At 39.1% G+C, this 26,174-nt stretch overlaps 1 protein-coding gene across 15 annotated transcripts in view; it reads right to left on the reverse strand.

Moving 5' to 3' along the window:
• The window catches only part of MAST4 (microtubule associated serine/threonine kinase family member 4), a 308,536-nt gene that overhangs the window by 150,119 nt on the left and 132,243 nt on the right, over positions 1-26,174 (reverse strand). For all 15 annotated transcript variants that reach the window (XM_065047432.1, XM_065047429.1, XM_065047428.1 and 12 more), the window contains one exon: positions 11,110-11,141. In XM_065047432.1, coding sequence (XP_064903504.1) covers positions 11,110-11,141 — 32 coding nt within the window. The remainder of the gene's footprint in view (positions 1-11,109; positions 11,142-26,174) is intronic.

Here is a 26,174-nt window from a genome sequence, read left to right on the forward strand (position 1 = left end):
ACAGTTACTTTTTCAGGTAGTCTCTCCAATATTTCTATCCCATGCCATGCAGCAACCAGGATGAAGATCTTGACGTGGTGTTCTGGGGGAAGCCAGCACACATCAGCAGGTATCATTTGCCCATCGGGAGATAATCAAGCATTCTGCATAAACAGGAGTTTCCCAAGTGCTTTATGTCAAGGCATATAACACTGTGGTAGTCCAGCTGAATCACAAAGAAACTGCAGATAACAAATACATTAATATCCTTTATGATAAGCAACAGTACTGGTTTAGAATACTGACAGTAATAAAAAAGGTTCAAATGGGCATTTCATAGGAAAGAGGGAGGAAAAAAAAAGACTTCCCTCCTACTCTAAGACAAAACAGAAGTGGTTCATTGGGATTTCAGGATCCTGACATCTCTAGGAAGTCAGCCTCTACTTCACATAATGAAATGACCATAAAATTTCAAGCGGATAATCTGTAATGCCAGAATGCCTGCCAGAAGAGACAAGGCAGGCAGATCCCTGATGTTTAGCAACTGATTCTTTTACCTGAAAGCAGACATTTAGAATACAGGTGATATCGCTATCAGAAGAACAAATATATTGTGCAGAAACCTAACTGCAAACAAACATTTATTTATAAGTTATACCTCAATTTCCATCTCCACAAAGAAAAAAAAAAATCTATCATTAGAATTCTTTAAGCGGAGCACAGGTTCACCAAACAATCACGTAATCTCCCCAGAGCCCCACAATGACCCCAATCCTACAGAGGCTAAATGTGTGCAAGCTAGAAATTGCACAGCCTCAGAAAGCTCTTTCTGTAGATTAAGAGATTATTCAAATCTTTGTAGCATCAGTGCCAAAAAAAATCAATTTATCAATACAGCACAGGACAGCCTGGATCATGCAATTCATGAGGACATTATAACTCCTTTGTGGCAAACAATTCCCTTTGACAAACCTTGAATTTTCCTTAACTGAAGAAAACTGGACTTATCAAAATTAATACCACTGGGGAAAAAAAAAAAAAAAAAAAAAAAAAAAAAAAAAAAAAAAAAAAACACACCAAGGAACAAGAAGCTGTTTTAGCATGTCAGATTTCCAAGATGTACTATTTGAAATTCAAGCTGCACTGACTAGCAGTGATTACCTACATTATGTTCTTCTGCCAGGTTTCTCACTCGGTAAGTACTTTCTCAGGCAGCAGAATAAAACCAGGTGGTTGTATGGTCATTTATTCTTCTTGTATATGTCATACAATTTTTAAATTTTACTAGAACAAATATCAAAGAGAAATAATTTTAATTACAATGCAACCTCTGCTCACAAAAAAATTAAGGAAACAGCCAATGCTGATTTAAAAATAGTCAGAGAAAGTACCCCTCCAAAATATTTTTGTTATTCAGCATGTATCTCTCACATTTGCCACTGAATGTCAGAATTTAATAATGCAATTATTGTGCTCATAGAGTTATCTCTAGACTCCAACCTGCTGCTCAGAGATCACCACCTTCTTGCTTCAGCAGCTGGTTATTTCCAGCCATTACATTCCCCTAGAATTTTCCCTCTTCTCTTGCTATGTACTTTGCTGCTTTTATGCACACAGAAACACTGCAAACACCAGGAACTAGGGTTTCAACAGGTAATGCAGGACACAAGGGCAGAACCTATAGAAAAAGCACAGTTCAGTGAAAAAGGCTGCAAGCAGAAAAGGCTGCTGAGGGGAGTGGACCGCCACACGGGAAGAGCAAGAACACTAAGTTAGCCAGTTTGTCAGACTTCCATCCCATTACTCTTTCTTGCCACATTTTGTCAAGTTCAGTATTCAAGATTTAGCAGTGAACTGATGAGGTCTTTTCTAATGCTATTTCTTTGTAGAAATTTGATTACTTTAGCACCTCAGCACCTGCCTTCACATGCCAGCCATATATTAGCCATAAGATGTGGCCCTCCAACATCTAGGTTGAACCTCATGTGCTATAAAATAATTATTTTCAAGTATACAAATATTTTAAATATTTAAATTTTCATATAAGCTACTGAAAAAAAAAAAAAAATTAATTCAGGCAAAGTATGGAGACACCCAGACACTTGATTTTATTTCTCCTTCCAAGAATCACGCAATTCCCTTATCCTGAAATTCTGCAATATTCCTACAGGACCACAACTTGACCCTAAAGATTGATTTCATTTTGCATTTTCCTTGTGGCTTAATCTCTTCACAATTATGATACGGAATTATTTAAGGTTATTTTTCTTTTTTTGAGTCTGTCCTGTCATTGCCTAAGTAGCCAAAACAAAATTCCAACAGGGCATAGCACACCCAGAGCACTGTGGAGAAGCATGGTACCTTGGCAAGCATGGGTCAGGTCGTAACTTACATTACTGAGACACCACACCACTCACAGAACAAGAGCAGATAAATATCATGTCACACAATTAAGCTTTAAAATCTGAACACCTCATTTTCTGGGCATCAGTCCTCCAGGTAGCTGTGTTATTTCAATAAATGCTGTCATGTCTTGGGCTTTAGAAACATATCTACATGATCAAAGAATATAATGGACAATGCTGTATGAACATATGTCCCATTAATATAACAAAAATAGCCTTAAAATACACAAAAAGGCATCACTACCTGACTTTTTTTTTCTGTATACATAAAGATTGTGTGCATGCACACATACAGATGAGCATGAATTTACCGGTAACAAGGTTTCACAAGGCTCTAAAATATCCTCAAGCAGTGTATACATCTTTCACTGAGAAGGGACGTGTTACATTAGATTAAAACAGATAGCTCCTTTCTCTAACACATGATGTGATAAATCACACAGAGAGGACGTCACTGTGTAAAACCTACATATATACCAGTAAAACATGAGTCAAGAGACAACATGCAGATATATGTAATAACATCAATATTGGTACAAATGAAGCAGGGATGCAAATGCGCATGTGAAAGCACCAAAAGAAACAAAGGAAGAAGATTAAATAGAATATATATAAACTAATAGCCAAGGACACAACTAACAGCAATAAAATCGCAGAACGGTTACCAAGGGATGTGTTGTTTACGTCAAAAACAAGGCTGTGCTGTCCCTAGCACAAAGGACTTGTCTGCAGCAGACCCTGTGCTGACAAAAAGAGGATGGCAACAAGGCTGCACAGCACAAGGCACGTGTCATGACTCTTCCCGTTTGGCCAACACAACTCCACAACAAGGAAACACAAACAATGGGCAGCAGACTTGCATAAAATTTATGGAGGCTGAAGTAAGCAAGATTGTGAGGCAAAAGGATCATGCTACAGTAACTGTTGGCTCCTAAAGCATACAAAAAACACGTCCAAAAAGGAGTTTTTCCACTGTCAGTCACAAGGAAGCCAAAAGATGAGATGAAGATTCAACAGCTGGTGGTCCTTGTTGCCCATGTCATACACAAGTGACCTGCCCAGACACACAGAATTCATGAAGTATTTGAATTCCTTTTTCAGAATTTGCATCAAAATCTCAATAAAGCGTATGTTACACAGATTTAGAGTTCATTAACCAATCTAAAAAAAAAAAAAAAAAGAAGTTGTTAGTGGAGCAATCTCCTTTGTATAAAGGAGATTTTTTATAAACAGTTCATAAAACTTTATCATCTGGCTTGATGCTATTCAGCATTTTCATCAGTGACAAGGAAGTTAGATTTAAAACCAGTGCTGAAAGTTCAAAGGTAAAACAATGAAGAAATGACAAGTACTAAGGATGACAATGTTATCACATATGAAGTGATCTGGATCTGTTGGTTCTCTGTGCTCCTTTAAACAAAAATGCATTTTGATGACAAATGCAATGTTAAGCATCTAGAAACTTAAGAGTGTGTGTCAGCTGCACCTACTAAGTCACCACTAAGAAAAGTAATACAGGGGTGCTTGGAAGATATTGTTCCCCTGCTACGTGTCTGTGACAAAAGGTGCTGATAGAAACAGTAACACAGAGATATAAAAGGGTGACAGAATTTTTCTGTCTACCCGTAGCATGGGCAAACACCACAAAATAAACCTTGCAGGAAAAAAGATCGCCTCAATGACAGCAATAGAAAAACGCTGAAAGTTATGGACTTTAATCAATTTAGTTTGTCAGAAAGACAGAAATGTGGTTATAGACTATCACGCAGCATACCAACTACAGTATACTGCCGCCAGGGAGAAAACCAGCTAAACAAGCATGTTCTTATTTAACACAGAAGCGCATACAGAAATAGTGCTAGTAACACGTAACACTAAAGCATACATGTCCTGAGAATCAAATGCAGGTGATGGAGAGTACCCATCTGAGCACAAACCACCCACATTTGAATTGAGAGACTGATTACTGGGCAACAATACTTAATCTACTCCAGTTTCCAAATTTAAGATGATAAACTCCCAAATAATTTAAGATGAAAAAGTGACCAGTTTTCACGATTAATGCTTTGTTATTTATTACAAAGGTACAAGATTAATATATTGAGCACAATCATTTTAAAGTCCAAAGCAGAGTTTCAGCTTACTTTAAACTCAGATGAAGAAAATGAGTGGATAAAATGGAAATGAAAATTAAATGTAAGAAAAAAAATAGCTGGTTACACTTTCAGGGCTCTAAAGTGTAAGACCTTCTCAACTCTACCCACAGCTTCCACTCCTTCCAGAAAAGCCCTCTTTTTGACAGACAGGTGAGCAGTATTGTGTTATTTGCTGATATCAAAACAGTTATTCTTGACTGTGACAAAGAAAAGACGATGTGGGTTTTTTTTTGCTATTATGCCTGAAAAACTCTAAGCATGGACACAAATAACCCAACAGAGGAACGTTACTCTTTTTTAGACATAATTTAGATCAGCAAACTAAGTCTGTTGCTCTAACACACAGGCAAAGAGTAATAAAAGTATCTGATGTGCATGTAATAAGTGGAACTTCCATGAATAGCTGGATTTGTAGCTAAGCATGAGCTGTACTCACAGTTCAGACCGCACCACCACGCTATCCAAGTCTGGAGACAAAAAGGGCTAGCTCTTGACAGTCCTGGCTCAGAATTCTTCTTGCTTGCCTATTTTGCCCCCTGCACTTCCTGCAAAAGGCCAACACACTACAAAGACATGCAACAGGGACTTCCCTGGGGGCAACCTTGCCCCACACCCTTTGTGCAAGCACACCAAATTCCTTAAGCTGCCATCAGTCTTCTGTCAGCGCACACTATTTTGCAACAGAAGATATGTGAGCCACAGCTATAGGGCAGACACTCTAACTGATCTACAACTCTACGCTTTCAGTGTGACAATGGTACTCACCAAAACATTCACCTCACCTCAACTTCTTTACTTCTCTACACCAACATAAACAGCAGTACCAGAAAAGTATACACAGAAGAGAGATAAAGCACTACAAGTTTCCAGTTCAACACTGTTTCACGGCATGAGGAACTCACTGCTTGATTTAGGTGTAACTGCTTACACATGCTCTGCAGAAAAGTTTTCTCAAAGTATTATCTTTTTCTCCTGTAACAATTTTAATGGGATACTGTGCATTATTGTAACTAAGGCACTCAATTTCTCTTGGTGAACATCAGATTGCAGAGGCCATGCACCTTCAGAGAAGGATTCCAAACAAGCCCTGAGACTTTCATAAACAGATGTTTTATTTTAATTAGGAATACAAATTTTCAGTAACAGGAGTATCTCAAGACTGAATTTTAAATAGCTTTTATAATTAACAAGGAAAATACATTATTTCTCAAAAATCTACTATTATTTATAGCAATATGTCTAAAATTGTTTAGATGATGCTTTCCAAAACTAATGACTGTTTTCTAGAACTTAAATGAAATTTCTGTCTTCAACTATTAATTTTGAATTTCTGCACTTATGATATGCAATGACACAAGCACTTTCAGTACAATAGTGCCCTTCTGCAAATATACGTTTGATGAAAAAAGATGCAAAGCTGCATGCATAAGCTTCTACACAGGTCCCGAAACAACCATACATAAGACAAAGGAAGTAGCAGTCTTTCTTACATGTTTTGGGGTGCTTGAAGGCTTTTGTTTGCATTATTTTTGAATTCTTCACAGTTACTCAAAATTCATCTCTTTGACTGTCTTTGACAGTTGTATCCTTCAGGAAACAAAGAAGCCTACCCAATTAGGGAGATAAAACTCAGAGGCAGCTGTTGGAAGAGAGTTAGGCTTGTACAATGAATGTATTTCACTTTTGAGGTTTCCTTTGAGTGCTTTGGCATCTGATCTAAACACTTTTCCTTATCACAGGTCATTCATATATTATTTTTTAATACAATTCCCTATCTGTAAGCATACATAGATACATGCACAAAGAAACTGCAGAATTCCTGTGTTGTCCACTCATATGACACCAGCCTCAGAGCTTTTTTTTTTTTTAAAGAATGGTTAGCATGATTTCATAACTCCATTCCACTCAATTTCTCATTCTCACTTTTTTCTTGAAGTTAACTGATAGTCCATATTTGTCATTGAAAAAAACTTTCTTATAAAACAGTTATTAACTTTCTTGAAATTGAATTAAACCCCTAAGCAAGCAGTGGTTCTAAACTAGTGTTTCTCTTGAATTCTTGGCCCGTCACACTCTTACGTTGCTGTTATCCAAGGATATTAACTGCTTCACCGTAATGCGTAAATGAATTATATGAAAATTCTGTGACCAACTTTGACATTTCCACAGGTGCAAGTAGATTATATAATTGCTGCTACTGAACTATAGTCTGTACTTTATAATTACTGAAATTAGTTTCAGAAATGTCAAGAGAAGGACAGATGCAGCAAAAATAAATACATAAAAGTTGTCTAGCTCTCAATTAAACTGAAATTGACAGATTAAATAAAAGAAAAAGGGAAGAGAAATTTAATCTGTAACTGTGAGGTATTTTATTTCTACTGCAGGTGCTTTAACCGCTGAACCTCTAAAGAACATCCTCTACCAGCTGCATACTTTTCAAGTGTTACTGTTTCTGAAGGCTCTTCCCCACCTCACAGAAACCAGTTGTTAACTTATTTTTAGGAGAATGGCACTTTAAACCAGAATGTACCTACTTAAAGCTGAGGGTCATTGTTGTGCCACAACCTTTGAGTTCATGCCCAGACTCTCTGTTGGTTCTCATTTTGCTGTACTCTGTGGGTATGCAAAGGAAATGTAAGAGGATAAGGACATTGATGCCTTAAATTCACTGAAGGAAACTCACCCAGTTAATGCACAACATACACTGAGGGAATTCTGGCTACCTACTCCAGCTACTCCACACTCTGAATATGCAAAGGAAGAGGATTTTTAGATGCAGTTAGGCATTCTCTGGTTCATCAGAGGATCTGCATGCTTCATACACAGATGTTAGCAGCGCTTAACTCTGATCAAATTAAATCTGTATTTCTGAGTCTGGCTTAACATTAAGCACAAAAGTCTCCCTTGGTATTTGGAAGTGTTTGGTGGAAATAAACAAATCAATAAAAATATCGTACCAACATATAAATAATCCACTCCCATACTGGCAGTGTGCAAAAATACACTTTGCTATGATTTTCTGATAGAGTGGCAAAGTGGGACAGTAACAGCAATGCAAGTTTACTATCATGTTAAGCTTATAGAAAGTCAGTTCTGCTGCTGGACACAACCCTAGAGAAAGCTCCCAACCATTCATTCTGTCCCCATACTACCACAGCCCGCTGCCAGCAACGCATTTGTGAAGCTGGACAAACAAGCCAAAGAACCTGAATGAAGCTCGTTAAAACCTGGATCAGTTCTGCCTGTGCCCACACAAGCACTTGTGCCGTCACAGCCAGGGGGTGCTCTAAGGATGGAAAACATCGCTTCTTTCTTTCTCAGCCAGCACCCTTACCTCAGTTATGTCAACTATGGCAAAATTAACTTCAACCTTTTAGCGTGTTTTTGTCTCCAGTTCTTTTTTATATGAGTTGCTGTACAACAACTAAGTAAAATCAGAACTGTGTTTAATTGTAGGAGGTGTACAGAAATATTAACTTTTTTAATGAGATCCAAAATGATGTTCCACAGCCACAACCTGGGGAAGAATGGAAGAGTTAAGCCCTCTCCCTCTCAAAGCTTCCTTCACTTCCTATCCTCAATCCCCTCTCGCAGTTCCCCCTAAAACACACTAAATTTCCCATGCCTCCTTTTCCATCCCCTCTTGATTCTTCCTCGACTTCCGCCACCACCATGCCATTGACCTGTATAGTCTTCTATTTCAAAACCAGGAAACAGAATTTCATACCACCTTGCCCTTACCTCAGCTGAATCTTGTGTAACAAAAAGCAGGAAAGCTGTTGGTTTCCAGAGAAGTCTCTGTATGTACTGAGCAATGGTTAACATAAATAGGTCAGGGAAAACAGAGGGCATGTTCTTCAACTGAAGCCTGTTGGGCTTGTAGGTTAACAGCCACAGAGCTAGATCAAAAGGCCAGCTACTAGGGGGAATAACTCCACACATAGCAAGAATGAATGTGCCCAATGGCACAATCAGGATACCTCTGACAGATGAGGCTCAACAAGTAAACAAACACTGCCGACTTGCAGCAAGTAACACATGTGTTGGAACAGATGCCACAGCTAATGAACTGGGCATAATAGCTACTGCACAGGTAGACTCCTCTGCTTATACTTTTGCTGGCAACGAGCATATCTGATCAACTTAATGAAAGAAACCCGAATCATACTTTTAGTATTAAGATAAGCACGTAGGTAGATAAGTCCAAGAGCTCTAGTTGGTTCAGCAGAATAGGTAGGGAAAGGCTGGTACTCCACATCAGTCCAATACCACTTCTTTTCAAATGATCTGTAACTCAGTATGCTTCCTGCCAAATATCCACCTTTCCATACAAACATATTACATATACCATATCCCATCCCACTGAGACTTAGAAACAGCAGCCTCCTTCACGCTGTCATAGAAAATATATTTTAAAAACTATCCGCACATATATGGAAAACAACTCTGTATGGTCCAGCCGGTAGCCAGTCTAAAATAGGTATAAAAAATAATGTAACAGATATAAAAGAAAGCTTAAATATTTTGCACACTAGTTCTTTGAAGCATATGTGGTGAACCAGAAGCAAGACATCCTTCCTCATGCATACCTCTTTCCTTTCCTCCTCTGACTGCTCCATATAAGAAAATAAGGGATCTTTTCAAAGATGAGGAAGAGGGAAGGAGAGAATCAGTACCAGTCATTCATCAACCCACACCTTGCTTTCCAAGCTTCTCTACTTGATCACCCCTGTACCAGCTCTCCCCACCCTGCTCAAAGCTGCATCCTTGGCATGCCATTGGCTCGGAAGCTCCAGAAGACAAAGTGATACACCTGCCTGAAGCCATTCAGGACCTCTTGGTGTTTATGGCAATAAAAACACAGGACCTCTTACGTTTCAAAATTCAGTCTTCATGTCAATACACATTTAACACACAGAGCAGCCAACATGCCCCACACTCACAATCTCTGATGCTACAGCCCTTGCTAACCTCAGCACTACGAGCCCTGATAACTAACATCACAGTATTAAATATATTCTAAAATACCATCTGCAAAACCCTAAGCACTTTAATAACTAGATACAATTTTGCTGACACAGGGTTATTCCTTTATCATACTTTATTGAAGGCTCAGCAACATTACAGAATCTGCACTTACACCTCACTGATCAGTTATAAAAATAAGTATATGAATGCAATTGAGGTGATTGCCTTGCAGCCATTTTTCAGACTTGGATAAAAATACCTAATAATGTTCAATGTCAAACATCATAGCAAGAGTAAGCAAAGCCATGGCTACAGATTTTAAAAAAGCCTTAAAAGCTGATCTCTGCTCTGGCTGAAGTCAACAGGAGTTAGCTATTAACTTCAACAGCGTAGGTTAACATAAAGCATCAAGTGCACCAGAAGAAGGCACAAAAAATCATTTTCACTAACTGCTTTTTCTCTCTGTCATTGCAATAATCAAATACTTGATGTGGAATTAGTTTATATTTTCTTGATTTTTCTTAGATAATGGGCTTGTTTACTATTTAGTATAAGACTTTTCATGTGCCAGAATCTAAATCAAGGAAGTCTCTTCCAAGTCAGCAGATGTCCTATGAAGTACAGACTTCTGTTATGCCATTTAACTTAGAACAGCAGAGCATTTAACTATGCTTCCCCAGCAATTCCAGTTCTAGTTATTCACACACCAACCCTACTAACACCAAAAGCTACTCAGCATTATCAAATTGAAAACAAGCATAGAAAAATAAAACCAAATAACTGGCCTTTTGTGCAAGGGCTCAGAGTTTTATTCACAATATTTTGGCACATTAATACAAGCTTATTGAAGTACAGTGATAGTCTCACAGTCCTATGGTATTTTTTGAAAGAAAGTAGTAAGTGGAGAGAGCTTGTTTCTGAAGATGTTTTGCTATGTTCTTATCCCAATATTTTCTCAATAAATTACTACTAGAGAACAAGAAATAAATACAAATAAAAATATAAGCTTTAATACCAAACAGTTGAAAAACACTAGAAAAACAAAGCCAAGGTACAGAAATCTGAGTAAAGCACAACTAAATCATGGTATCTGAGTTCATACTACTATAACTCAGTAACAATTTATACGAGATTATACAGTCTCCACTTGCACTAATCAAAATAGTAGCTTAACAATCCTATACATTTAGCAGAACTTTTCATCCACAGATCTGATCACAGAATTTCCTAAAGAAACAGTTTTACTTACGTGTCAAGTTTCATTTATATCATTCACAAAGTAACCCAATTTCTTCCTTGATTTTTAACAAGAGAAAACTTCAACACAAAACAAAAGCTTCAATATAAGAACTTTCTGCCACTTTGGAAATCTTTCACAATAGCTCCTCTAGAAGAGGGGGATGGGCACGAAGAAAGGTCACTGCGCGACCCAAAGGTTTTCATTTACAATCTTGATTTTTGGTATCTATTTTAAGGCAGACCAACTGCTACATTTAACCTTCATTTTAACTGCCCTGAAATGAAGACTAGCCTACTCAAAAACTGTCAGAATTGCATACTACATTGTGAGCACAACAGAAATAACTTCATATACTTACAAACTTCCTCTTCTTGGAAGGCTCAACTCCTTCTGCAACAGAAAAAAAAGTTGCACTGTATTAGGAACAAAACTTATTTTAACTGGAAGTGGCCTTTTAAAGACAAGTACTGTAAACATCCCATGCCACTAGTAGCAGGCAGACAGACAGAAGTGGTACATTTGGACTGTGACTATAAATATTACGTTTACTTTCAACACCCTCATGAAAGACTGTTTAAAAGTATGTAACAGACATTCAATTCCATTCTAGAAGTTATCAAAGGGAATAATCATATCTTTCTCTTTCAATCATAAATATATATGTGCATGCTGTGTATGTGTGCACACATGTTCATTTCACATAGCAAACAAAGTTATAGGTACTGACCAGAAAATGCACATGAAAATAGAATTGAATAGATAAAAATAGTTTGGCAAGGCAACTTAGAAGGGCCGTAAGGGAATGAATAACTGTGTATTCTTTAGAGACTTTAAAATGGTGTGCAGTAAATAAAGCCCAGGCTGCTAACTGAATGATAAGGATTAAAATATCAAGTAGTGGCTCAATTCCTGAGCACCGCCCATCCTGTTCACTGAATGAGGCAGGAAAAAATAGTGTGAAACAATGTAATTAGAGATCATAATGCAAAGGCATAGGAGAGCAGAATTAGGGGCCTTGGTAACAAATTCTGGCACTTCCTAGGAAGTTCCAGCAACTGTTCAGAATTTGCAATTTAAAACAACACCTTTTAGCATAACATGTGCTTACATACAAAAGAACAGTTACACCTGCATACAATATTGCATTATGAAGCTGAGTAATTCCCCTAAATTTAAAATGTCACATTCATCATGAACAAAATGTAACTGCAATTTAGAACCCACGTACTTCCCTTTGTATGTTTTGTTCTTTAATATTTACAATGCCATTGTGTTCTATTTCTAATGACAAACTTCTCTAGTAATTCTAGGCACTGTCATACTGTAACAGAATGATTGTGGAAAAACTGCCAAAATGTACGAGCAAGAATCATACTTGGTTTTGTATTCCATTTAACAGATTTGGAACATGTACTTTAAATTTATTTCCTTTGATTCAGGTTTTTGGTTTGGGTTTGGTTTGGTTTGTTTGTTTGTTTTTAAATTGGAGTGTTTTGGTTATGGCTTATCACTGAAACACCACTGCAAATGACAGACACTGCCTTCTGTAGACACTCAAGTCACATTAATCTCTTGGCCCATTCTCATGCATGCCATCCTGCAGCACTACTTTTGACTACAGAATAACATTCTGGAAGAGATATTCACTGTAATGACTTCCTGGTAAAGATATTAAGAACTGCCAAGATACTAAGTAAAACTGCCTCATACAAAATAAAAAACAAAACAAAGTCTTGGGTATGTAATTAATTCTGTACCATTCAAAAGCTAACTATGCCACTTTATTCCGTTTCTCCCACCTGCTTTATTCACAGCCACTGAAAACAGGGAAGCACTGAATAATACCGTACTGAAAACTACTTACCTCTTCAGGCTTAACATGCTCCAACTCTGATCTCAGTTACACTGCAAAATGACCTATAATGACTTCACAGTTTTCTGGCATTACACTGCTTCCTTTCTAAAAGTCTCAATAAAACAGACTGCAAAGACTGGCTGTCCTAGTCCTGCTGCGCACACACAGACCGCTGAAGGTAAAATCTTAGTGATGTTAAGACCTTCAGACCACGTACTTCACAGGCAACCCCCTGGAGTATTAAAACGAGAAAAAGATGCCTTCAGTACCCTTCTGCATGGTTCTCAGGCACGAGCTCTGCCCCAGAGGACAACACTGTACCCTTCTGCCCTTGCCCTGCATGAAATCCTCCTCTGGACAGTTTGAGTTGGGCTGGTTGTAGGGCTGTTTCATTCCACTGCAATAACACAAAGCAGACCTAACGGGTCAGAGACTCTTGCCCTTTTTGTCTCAAAAACCGTGTGGTCTGAAAACGTAACAAACCTTGCCTCAGGTTTAAAAGATCTGTGCCAGTCTGACAGATTGCTATGATGTTGCATTAAGACCCATGTGTACTGGATCAAATTGCACCTATTATTAATCAGTTCAAACTCCATACATACTCTGTGCATTTTACTATCAATAACATGGTTTTACAAGCACAGATGTGTTTTATTTCAGTAACTATAATTCTTCCTCTAGACCTACATTATCTGTAAGATGCTTCACTATGGACAAGTTCAGCCAATGCACCAGAGTGCAGATATCCAGCCTTTTAAAAAAAACAAAACACACTGACCAAATAAAGCACACTGGACTTTATTTTGGATCAAAATCTTCACCTTACTAACTAGAAACATAGTTTAAATAACAGAACTATATAAAAAGGTTTAAACAACACAAGTGACTTAGCGAACACTAACATCATATCAGTTCTTGTAATTGCAAATTACAGAAAATTTAAAATATTGGATTTCTTCCCCTATATGGGAGGAAGAAAATATGCCATTAACTTATTGCTTGTTGCAGGCTTCAATTTTAAAGAATCAATAAAAATCTGACACATTCATAGGCTGCTAAAGATGCAGCTAATGTTGTCAATGCAGGCTGATTTTAGAGCAAAAGTAAATTTCCTTCATCTTCCAACAACAACTGCAAAGCTCAAATATTCCAGAAGTCTTATCTTTCAAAGTTGACAATTGTCCATTAAGTAGTCTGAAAAAAAAATTAACCTTCTCAAGAGAAATTTCAGTAATGCATTCTTCAGCTGGGAAGGTGTGAAGTGCGGTAAGATTAATATGAGGGGTTTTTTTGCACTGTTGCTCTATCCATCCGTCATAGGCTGTAAGCACCTGAGGGCTTTCTGTTAACACGTGTTAGATCTTAATACACTGCCTTAAGAATCACAGAATCACAGAATGTCAGGGATTAGAAAGGACCTCGAAAGATCATCTGGTCCAATCCCCCTGCTGGTGCAGAAACACCCAAGATGAGGCTACACAGGAAGGTGTCCAGGCGGGTTTTGAATGTCTGCAGAGCAGGAGAATCCAAAAGCCCCCTGGGCAGCCTGTTCCAGTGTCTGTCACCCTCACTGTGAAGAAGTTTCTTCTCATATCTAAGTGGAACCTCCTGTATTCCAGTTTGCACGAATTTCCCCTTGTCCTATCACTGGCTGTCACCAAGAAGAGCCTGGCTCCATCCTCATGACACTCACCCTTTATATATTAATAAACATTAATGATGTCATCCCTCAATCTCCTCTTCTCCAAGCTAAAGAGACCCAGCTCCCTCAGCCTTTCCTCATAAGGGAGATGCTCCACTCCCTTCATCATCTTTGTTGCCCTGTGCTGGACTCTCTCCAGCAGTTCCCTGTCCTGCTGGAACTGAGGGGCCCAGAACTGGACACCATATTCCAGATGTGGTCTCACCAGGGCAGAGTAGAGGGGAAGGAGAACCTCTCTCGACCTACTGACCACCCCCCTTCTAATACACCCCAGGATGCCATTGGCCTTCCTGGCCACAAGGGCACAGTGCTGGCTCATGGTCATCCTGCTGTCCACCAGGACCCCCAGGTCCCTTTCCCTTACACTGCTCTTAATTTATACTGGAACCTGGAGTTGTTCCTGCCCAGATGCAAGACTCTACACTTGCCCTTGTTCTATTTCATTAAATTTTTCCCCACCCAACTCTCCAGCCTGTCCAGGTCTCTGGATGGCAGCACAGCCTTGTGGCGTGTCAGCCACTCCTCCCAGCTTGGTGTCATCAGCAAACTTGCTGACAGTGCACTCATTCTCTCATCCAAATCATTGATGAATATATTGAATAATAACGAATAGGTTAACATTTTAACATTAACACTGCATTAATAACAGGAGGAATTAAAAAAAAATCAGCAATGGCAGACAATTCACCTTCCTATCATAACTGCTGACAGCGAGAGTCCCTGCTGTGAGTGATGAATTTGAAGGATTTTCTTTTTAAGCAATTACTGTGTTTTCACTGAAGAAAATTTGGTGGATTACAGCATATCTTGCATTTGGATATGAGAATAAGGAAAAAAGGCAGGGCAAATAACATAGCATAGGATTGGGTTGATCTATCAAGGAAAGGGCCTGCTGCACTGTGCAAGAGCTTTTTACAGGCTAATCTTGCCTTTTTATAAGTTTAATATATCATATTGAATTAACTCATTATAAATACCTTCTAAATGAAGCAGTGGCAGGTTATGCTTTTTATTTTATTGCTTCCAACTTTGCCAATATTGAGTTCTTCAGATTCACAGAACACATTACCAAAGGGCTCAGTGTGGAGACAGATCAACCACCTCAAATGCCAAGTGGAGGTGTCCCACATTAAATGTCTCTGTCAAAGCTGTCATTTGTTCTTACGACAACTTATAAAGTTTCCTGGTTCCAAGAACAGTAAATCTATGCCTCAGAAATTGTTTTCTATTAACACGAGAGTTGCATTTTAGGAGTGGCTATATAGTTCAAGACAGGATTAAATGATTTTCAAAAAGCTGCAGAAAGGTGTTCAGCTCTTTCGTTGTCAGGCAAGGTGTTCTCACTCAGACCTAATTCTTCCAAAACAGATACAACTATACAATCATTCTCCCTTCCAGATGACCCAAATGAGCTTGTGTTTGGACCACCGCTTTCACAGAAATCCTGGTCTGAACTGGTTTGTCCAAGATGCAATACTATATTCACTTTTATTACGAAAACTGTACCAGTACCTTCTTCACTGGTAACGCAAGTCCTAGTCAAGATGACTGTTTTTCCACACTGGCTGCCACAGAGATGGGCATTATTAATGCCTTACAGTGAAGCCTGATGTTCTGCCTCTCAGCTGAAGGCTTTCGTATTCTTTCTAGTCATCTAGCTGCAGCCACCAGCTTACCAGGGGCTTTGCTTAGTGTGTACCCTCACCAATTAAATCAGAAGTCACCTCTTCACAGGCATTTTCATGAATGAAAATTGCCACTTCTGCATTGGCAACCTTGGGAAGGTGGTTACCACTACTCAGTGCAGACGCCATTCACAGTTCTCCTGTGTCACCCGGAGAACACTCCTTGGTGTCGAATACAAGGCTTCTTTTAAATATTTTTAACTGTGCGTTTTGATGTACAAAGATGTTATTCTGCATGGATATCTACCCCCCTTACATGCCCAAATACTGAAAAATAATGTATATAATGAAGTCACAAATTAGCAACAACTACCACAGATTTTAACAGCATACACTGTAAAAGAAAGAAGGCACTTGAACTCAGATTTAACCAGAAAAGGTCACATTTTGTCTAATTCAATATTCTGTGTTCTATACAATTCATTTTTATCCCCTCAGTTAACTTTCTCCTTTTGTTACAGGCACCGCTGACTGTATCTTTCAAAGTACAAACGTATTTGTGTGTCAGCTCTATGCATTCTGAAATGTGATGCAAAAGGAATACTCAGGTCCCTACTTAAAGCTAGGCATTCTCAATTTAAATGCAAATTATCTGGATCAAAAGAATGCCAAACAGGCTACATATAAAAAACATAAAATAAAAAGAAATCAACTGTTTATCATGTACAATACAGATGCAATTTAAGTAATCTGTTTGTATTTTCCTATAGATAAACCAGATACAACACTGAGATTTATAACAAACTAGATAGGCTGAACTAAGTGAACAGCAGTCAAACATGTTTTGCTTTCCTTGGTATTCTTCTACAAACTCGCTTACAGTACTGAAAACCACTGATCCCTATGGAGGAAGGCGAAACATTTCAGAATGATTCTATGCATTAATAGAAAGGATACTTCTATGAACAACACTATAATCTGAAGTCTTTCCAATTATGGGATTGTTAATAACATTTAGCAATGAAAAAAACTTTCTCAGAATTACATTGTTTAAGACATACAATACATGACACTATCAACTAAATTTTGAAACAATTTATTGAATAATTTATTAAGAGAAATCAAAGAACTCCTACACCAGAATGTATAGGCTTTAACTAGCTCTTTTGTTTTTTTAAAGTGGAAGAAGTAGCACAGTAGCAACAGAGACAGTAGCAATAATCTAAAATTAATCTAAATTAATGCCTGGTAGCCAAAGATACTCTCTGCAAGGAGATATACTATAGGAGTCAGCCACTGGAAGAAGTTTTGAGTGTAATCACTTTATTTACCTTGGAATGACGAAGAATGAATAATCAAATTAACTTGGCCACAAAAAAAAAAAAAAAAAAAAAAAAAATCAAAAGTGCTACAAACATAGTCTTTATGGGAATAAAATTTATCAAAATAAAATGAGGGGGGAAAATGCCAATTAAAAAAAAAAAAAAATATATATATATATATATATATATATATATAAATAAATATATATATATATATATATAAATAAAGAAAATTTAAAAAAAACAACCACAACCATGAAGTGTTTATTGGCATGTCTAGTTTACACCAGCTGAATCCACAAATGCTTCAGGGACATATCAAATCAATGAAAAAAAAACAACCCAAACACTGTATCAGTAACCTATTGCTCAAATGAGAAATGGTAATGCAGTACAGAATCATTCAGGCTCTGCTTAATCACGTTATCTCTGCTATATCTCAAGTTTTCAGCCAAAAGCAGCAGTGGCAGAACACATCAACTCCAGTTCCTTACAACAATAATGCAGCATAACTTGCTTGTAGAGTAGCTACTGTAATCAGTAAAAGGTGAAAACTCCCTTAAATAAGAAGCACAAACCTTTTTGAAAAAGGCCATTTGACTGTTGCCAACACTAACTCAATAAATCTTTGTATTCATTTTCTAGTTGTCCAAATCCTTTCCAAATTCTTCCCAGTAAAATATAATAGAAAAATGTTACTTCACGTTTTGTTTGTTGCCTACCATGTTGCACTCTTAGCTAACCTTTTAAAGTAGCAATAAATAACCCTGATTCTTCAACAAAAAAGCATGAAAATTCTGAATGAATCTTCCACCTCGAAGTACAGAAAATCACTTCATGTAACACCGTGTTAGAAAATCCATGCTCCATTCTGACCTGCTGCCTTACAGTCTATTTCACCCCTTGGCAAAGTACCACATCACCACATGACTAATGGAGAAAACGCACAGACTGCAAAGTGTTTGAAACACCAACACTAAACAGATTCCAGCTACTGAGTCCACATGAATATTCCAGTCTTTAGAGTTTAAGAGTGTTGTCATATATTAAGGGAAAAGGGAAACAAAACCACACAAAAGACATAAATGCCAGCTGCTGGTACAACTGTTCAGCTGAACAACTATAAACAATTGTAAGAGTTTACCAGAACTGGAATACCTTGAATTCACTTTGGCTAAAGCCAAGGATTTCTCTAGGTTCTGTTTGATTCTCTAGGTTCTTTCATTAAACGGAAACAGTGGTTTTTACACAGGCATACCTACACAGGATTTCGTCTACTACTAAAAAGCAAAAGAAAAAGCAACACCACAGCACGCAGCCGCCAGCTTTGGCATTTCTTGACAATACAGTTGCTGGAGACCATTATACCCACAGGAATCTACTTGTCTTCTTTTTCCCATCTGCAGATCATGTTTTGTGTTACATAGTGAGTGTGTTCAGCAGCTGCTGCTAAACTGCTGTAGAAATCAGTGACTAGAAGACAAAACTATTAAGCCTGCTTTCAGCATGAAAGAGACTTGCCTACATTTAGGCTTTGATTGCAACAATTTTAGTCATTTTGCACAGGATGGAAGTGGCTAAAAAAAGTCCAAACACATTTATTCTTTTTTCCAGGGCTGATTACCACTAGCAAAACACAGGCCTTGCTCTACCTTGACATATTCACAATTATCAGCTGGAAGAGACCACACATGCTGAAAGGGAAAATTACAGGGGAACTAAGTTCCAAGCCACATTAATCAGAGGAATTGAGTCACAAGAGTCTTTCCAAGGCACTCTCGTGCCCATAGTGCCCACTCCAGGATCCACAAAGCTGAGCTCTGCAGCTAATCTTCATACACAAGGGTAGTGAAGGTTTTGGGCAGGCCAGAAACAAAAGGCACAAATAACTCACTTTTTCCCCAGAAAACTCCAATGGAACATCAGCGGCAAAACACTACTTCTCTGCTATTGGCAGGCAACAGAATTAGTTCTTCTGCAGAAAAAGGCTAATTTATATTTGCTCTGCTAATGATTCCAGATCATCTGCCCCTTATGCAATTAAAGGTCTCAAAATTAGAGATTTTGCCTTATGTTGACATTTTAATCAGTATTTATAAACTCAAATTTGATTGGTTCACCTGACCCCACAGCTTACTGGTAATATACTCCACTAATGTGGAAGAAAGGTTCAAGTTCTAGGGCAAAGGTCACACTGGAAAAGTTGAGACTGTCTGGAGATCAGCAAGGTAAACATTAACCCCATTTGTGAAAACAGCTTAGTCAAAATTAATACTTTATTTTTTCACTTCATAACTGTTGTCACATGTTTCTCTCAACAGGCTTAAATTCAAATATTTCCTATAGGGCTTTAAATGCCCTGAAAAATTTGAAAGATCCCCACCAGTGTCTGCTCATCTCAATGGAGAGCCCATTCTAGCTTAGGGAGCCACACTGTCATGATCTTTTGTCTTTGCCACTATTACATGTCTAAACATTGCTCTTCAAGGACCTTGTCAACAGGTTTGTACCTTGTCTCCCAATTGTTTGCCACAGTTGCTGCTGAATTGCAAAAGGCTACTGTTACTACTCCTCTTCCTATATGGCAGGCAAGATGACACCCCCCCAAACCAGCTGCTGCATGAAATCTTCAATTACTAGTCAACACCACAAAGCAAGAAAAATTTATTTCAACCTCTCCAAAGACAATATCGCAAAAATTCCATGATCCTTACTGATACTACATGGCTCTCCCTGTTCACGCTATCTAGTTTTCTCTAATTAGCTGCAATCTCGAGTATCCACTGCAGGGAAAGGCAAGAAGGAAAAAGGTAATTTTTATTTTGGGGATTTGAATACTGTTTTTAAGTATTCCTTTCCTTACCAGAAAGGGATCATAACACAAACATTAGCAGTCTGCGATTTTATTTTCATCCAAAAGTCCCAAAATGTGTGCAACAACAGATATACATGATACATCAATCACTGGTCTAAAAGCTCTGAGGCAGGCAGGAAGCTGGTGTCTAACAAACATGCGCCTTGAGGCAAAACTCAGTTTCTTAATACTGACAACTTCACTGGAAAAATCATTGAAAAAACAATGTAAATTACTAGAACAGCGCTAGACCATTGTGTATAAGAATTTCTGAACTCTTGACATGAAATAAATCACTGCTTCAGCCTAGGCAAGGCTTTCAGCTAAAAACCACAATGGACCAGCAATCCTTCTTACCTACAGAAAACAAAAATGTAACAGTGGTAAGCCCTTTTCCACAATGTATATCATTACTTTGTCTCTGTATCTGCTAGTAGTAAGGTCAGGTATATTTTACGGTTTTTGTCTGGATTACTAATATTCTTGGTAAATTGAGATTAGGACCCAGATAATCTTTTGTTTTATTGGCATTTTACAGCCAATTTCATCCCTCTCCTTGTCCAATATGGTCCAAGATGGACTGCTCCAAGTCAAACTACAGTATATCACATCAGCAACTGTATTAAGTCGTGCGAGCATTACATTTTTTAATTCCCTTTTACTTTCGACTGATAATCCTATTTATACTGCCTTAATAAGGTCTAACAGGATATGTGAAGGTTATTCGAATTTATACCTCTATCTAATGTATTTGCCTGCAAATTTCTGTCATGAAATATCTACTAATTAATGGAAAGAACCTTCCAAAGGCGTAGAGATTTCTTATGCGACTAGTCTCAAAGACACTTCAAAAAAGAAAGGGGAAAGGAAAAAAAAATCAAAAAGTATTAGGACAAACATCTTCACTTCTGCTTCTATTCAACATGGAACAAAAGCTAAAAGAGTAGCCAACCACAGTTTCTTCTCTACACTTTCTAGCTGTTTTAAAGCCAGTAGGAGGTAACCCAATCCTTACCAGAGTCTGCAATAGGAACAGTATAAAAAATTCTTCCTACTTCCTATATTGATTTATATGAGCCATCTGGCAGGCTAAGTGCAGCAGCTTTCACTTTTCCAGCAGTCACTTCACCAGGATATTTGAGAAAAGGAAAGCACCAGTGTATTTTTCATTATAATTTCATTAGTGAAAATTAAGTACATGCAGAATAAAACCTTTCTCTGGGGTAGAAAAAAAAAAAAACCTGTCTTTTTGATAACACAGATCTTATCTCAGTATGGTCAAAATATTATACCTCTCAACACTGGTGTCCCTCCTGCCTCAGTTCTTGGTAAACATTTCAGTTTCTAGCCCACAATTTGGTCCCACTCCATCCCTTCTTTTTTTGTGTCCACATTATGCAGACATCCCACTCCTAAATGAAGAGCTATGTCCACTAATTTAACCATATCTTAACACTAACTTCACACTTCTGTAACATTATTTTGCATACATACTAGCATTTATGCTAGCCCAACCATTTATAATACTATTTCGAACACAGCTATTTCTATTTTTAAGCAATTGGGAGGCATGCAAGCAGCACTGGGATGGAAGCCACACATCTGAAGTAACAGCTGCAAACATCTAATTATAACTTGGTATTAACTTTTACAAAACTTAAGTTTTAATAAGGAGAAAAGGGAGTATTGTGGATTTATTTTGTTTCCATTTTGAGGTAGAGGGTTCTAAAAACTATCTAATACAATGAATATTACACTACTGACACACTGACTTATTCAGGAGCTTAATTCTGTAAGGAAGACAACCTTGACTTGCTAAAGAGAAGGTCCATCTGTAAAATCTGACTGCAAAAGTATCTTCTGTTTCTATTTATATGCCTGCAAGACTCTCTAACCTTTGCTAAACATAACTTTCTAGCAATCAATTGACCATCAAATCAAACTTCTATCAGCTGTTGCCAGAAGGGGATGACAGGGAATAGTACTTATTTTTTGTACTCCCCTGCCTACTGGATTATTTCTTTTTTAAATGAGCCAATTCTGTGATAAGCAAGTTATAGTAATACCCCACTCCTAGAGCAGGCTCTTCAATTTGTGTTGAGTTTAGGTCAAAAACAATAAAATGCTAAGAATGCATGTGGGTTTAAAACATACTTAAGATGTAGTCTCGGAAGATACACAATAGCACCGGATCCATCTATTATTGATAGCCGTAAGTAAATAATCACTTTTACTGAGGTTTCCCACATATTTAAAATGTTCAGTCTAGGTTTAGAAAGTGGAGACATGAAACTGAAGGACTCAAGGCAGGAGGGTCCGAAGTGGCAATGCTTATGCCATCACATCCACTGGGCAATAAGCCAGGCCAACCAGGGCAATGACAAATATTACTTAGCTGCCTCTCAAGATGAGAACCACAAGGCCGATAACCTCAAGGGTATGTATGGCTACAGTGAATCCTCTTGCACTCCTCCTGGGAAACCTGAATGCTCTATTACCTCTCTGAAGTGCCTGTACACCAACACACATAGCATGGGGAATAAACAGGAAGAATGTGAGATCTGTCTACAGTCACAGAGCCATGATCTATTCCAGTTACAGAGATATGGTGAGACAGCTCACATGACTGCAATGCTGCCATGGAAGGCTATGTACTTTTTAGGAAAGCCAGGCCAGCAAGATGAGGTTGTGGAGTTGCTCTTTATGTGAGAAAGCAATTGAAATATCAAGCTCAGCCCCGGAGTGAATGAATAACGAGTTGAGAGCTTATGGATAAGAATTAAAGGCCAGACTAATACAGGTGGCAGTGTGCAGGTGCTCACTACAGGCTACAATCAAGAAGCTGATGATTCTACAGGCAGATGAAAGTAGCTTCATGATTTCAGGCCCTGGTTCTCATGTGGGACTTCAACCACCCTGATATCTGCTGGAAAGATAACATAGCTAAGCAGGCACAGTCCAGGAGGTTCCTGCAGAGCATTGATTATAACTTTCTGACACAGGTGGTGGAAGAGACAGTGAGAGGTTTTCAAGGTCCTACTTTGATTAATTCCATGGGTTAGGGCTCTAGAAGGTAGGGGCTGAAGGAAAGCTGATCAATTCAATCATCACTTCCTCCAAGCTCGAGACCAATGCATCCCTATGAGCAAGCAGTCAAGTATAAGAAGCAAGAAAGCTGCATGGATGAGCAAGGAGCTTCTGACAAAACTCAAATGGAAGAAGGAAGTTTACAGTATGTGGAAAAAGGCACAGGCCACTTGGGAGGAATATAGGAATGCTGCTATAGTGCGCAGGGATGTAGTGAAGGAGGCTGAGCTCTACATAGAATTAAATCTGGCCAGAGATGTCAAGGACAACTAGAAGGACTTTTTCAAGTACATCACAGCAGCAAAAGGAATGTTAGGGAAAATGTAGGTCCGCTGCTGAATGAGGTGGGTGCCCTGGTAACAGAGGATGAAGAGAAACAGAGTTACTGAATGCCTTCTTCACTTCCATTTTTACTGGTAAGACCAGCCTGCAAGAATACCAGACCCTGGAGGTAAGAGGGGAAGTCTAGAGAAAGGAAGACTTTCCTTTGGTTAAGGAATATCAGGTTAGAGATTGTTCAGTAAAACTGGACATCCACAAATCCCTGGGCCTCAGTGGGATCCACCGAAAAGTGCTGAGGGAGCTAGCAGACATTATTGCCAAGCTACTCTCCATCATCTTTGAAAGGTCATGGAGAACAGGAGAGGTGCCTGTGGACTAGAGGAAAGCCAACATTACTCCAGTCTTCAAGAAGGAAAACCCAGGAAACTACAGGCCAGTCAGCCTCACCTTAATCCCCAGAATGGTGATGGAACAATTCATTCTGGACATCATCTTCAAGCATGTGGAGGAAAAGAAGGCTACCAGGAACAGTAAACATGGATTCAACAAGGGGAGATCATGCTTGATAGCCTTCTACGATGGTATGACTGACTAGGAAGATAAGGGGAGAGCAGTGTCTACCTTCACTTCAGCAAGGTTTTTGACACAACATTCTCATAGGTAAGCTCAGGAAGCAGGACAGTGAGGTGGATCAAAAACTGGGTGGATGGCAGAGCTCAGAGGGTTGTGATCAACAGTGCAGAGTCTGGTTGGAAACCTGTAGTTACCGGGGTTCCTTAGGGTTCAGTCCTGCGTCCAGTCCTGTTCAACCTGCCCATCATTGACCTGGATGAAGATATTGAGTGCACCCTCAGCAAGTTTGCTGATGACACAAACCTGGGAGGAGTGGCTGACACACCACAAGGTTGTGCTGCCGTCCAGTGAGACCTCGACAGGCTGAGGAGTTGGACAGAAAAATTTAACCTTATGAAATTAAACAAGGGCAATTGTAGGGTCCTGCACCTGGGGAGGAACAACCCCAAGCACCAGTACAGGTTGGGGGTTGACCAGCTGGAAAGCAGCTCTGCAGAGAAGAACCTGGGAGTCCTGGTCAAAAACAAGTTACCCACGAGTCAGCAACATGCCCCTGTAGCCAAGAAGGCAAATAGTATCCTGGCTTGCATTAGGAAGAGTGTGGCCAACAGGTCAAGGGAGGTTCTCCTCCCCCTCTACTCTGCCCTGGTGAGGCCACATCTGGAGTATTGCATCCAGTTCTGGGCTCCCCAGTTTAAGAAGGATAAGGAACTACTGGAGGGAGTCCAGAGGTGGGCTACAAAGATGATGAGGGGTCTGGAGCACCTTTTTTATGAGAAGAGACCAAGACAGCTGGGTCTGTTCAGCCTGGAGAAGAGAAGGCTGAGAGGGGATCTCATCAATGTTTATAAATATCTCAAGGGTGGGTGTCAAGAGGATGGGACCAGACTCTTTCAGTTGGGCTCTTTCAGTGATGCCCAGCGACAGGATGAGGGGCAACGGGTACAGACTGAAGCACAGGAGGCTCTATCTGAATATGAGGAGAAACTTTTTACTTAGAGAGCAACAGACAGTGGAACAGGCTGCCCAGAGAGGCTGTGGAGTCCCCTTCTCTACAGACATTCAAAACCCACCTAGACACATTCCTGTGTGATCTACTCTAGGGGAACCTGCTTTAGCACGTGGGTTGGACTAGGTGATCTCCAGAGGTCACTTCCAAGCACAACCATTCTGTGATTCTCAACATCAAATTATTTCTTCACAAATAAAAGTCAAGAGTCACTGAGGTAGGAAAAGAAGAAAACAGATCTAGAAATTTTTATCAGCTTGGAAAGTAAAATATGTGAAATAGTGACTACTGTAACTCCAGGAGTGACTTTCTAAGCAAGAAAGCCTATTTTTTTAAAAATCTTTATTTACAGATGCTGCACAAATAGTTCAGTATGAGTTGAGGAAAACAAAAAAAAAAAAAAAAAAGTCTCTTCTGAAATGTCCTCTCTCTTCACAAACAGTTTGAGGTTTTTCATTTGACTCATTCTACTATCATTTTTTTCCCAAGCTAACAAAATTCAAGTAGCTTATGTTGCATACACCCTGATGAGGTCCAGAGCTTTCAATACGACAGTTGACGGCTCTTAAAGACTTTTTGTGCCCCACTGTGGCTGTTCCTCACTTACCAACCATCACACTCCCCCACACCCTGGGGCAAATTACTCCTGTGCCCTCCAGCTGGGGGAACAGAGGAGGCTGGACCTCAGTCAACAGACTGAGTCCTCAGCCAAGGAGGTGCCCAGGCCCAGAGAAGCTTCTGGACCATGCTTGAAATGATCACAGCCAGATCCGACCAGGCTTTAAAAGGAGGCCCCTGCCAAAGCCTCCTCTGAGTGCTCTTCTTGGAGCAGCCAGGCTGTGATCAGAGCCCTCCCTTCAAACCAGGGACACCACCTAAGGAGACTTGTCAGAATTAAGTGCCGTCAGCTTCTCCTTGGTGGATGATTATTTTATCCCAGATAAATTCTTGAGTGAGTCCTTGCCCCCACCAGTCCCACAGAGGGTAAGCAATAATTTCTTGTCAGTAGCCTTGAGTGAAAGAGGCTTCTTCTTTTGCATGAGTGCATACACACTGTGGATCATTATTCTTGTGTAGTTGTATGGTAATCACATCCCCAACTGGTATATCAAAC

The sequence above is a fragment of the Columba livia genome, chromosome Z (assembly GCF_036013475.1).
Source record: "Columba livia isolate bColLiv1 breed racing homer chromosome Z, bColLiv1.pat.W.v2, whole genome shotgun sequence".
In the NCBI taxonomy this organism is placed as follows: domain Eukaryota; kingdom Metazoa; phylum Chordata; class Aves; order Columbiformes; family Columbidae; genus Columba; species Columba livia.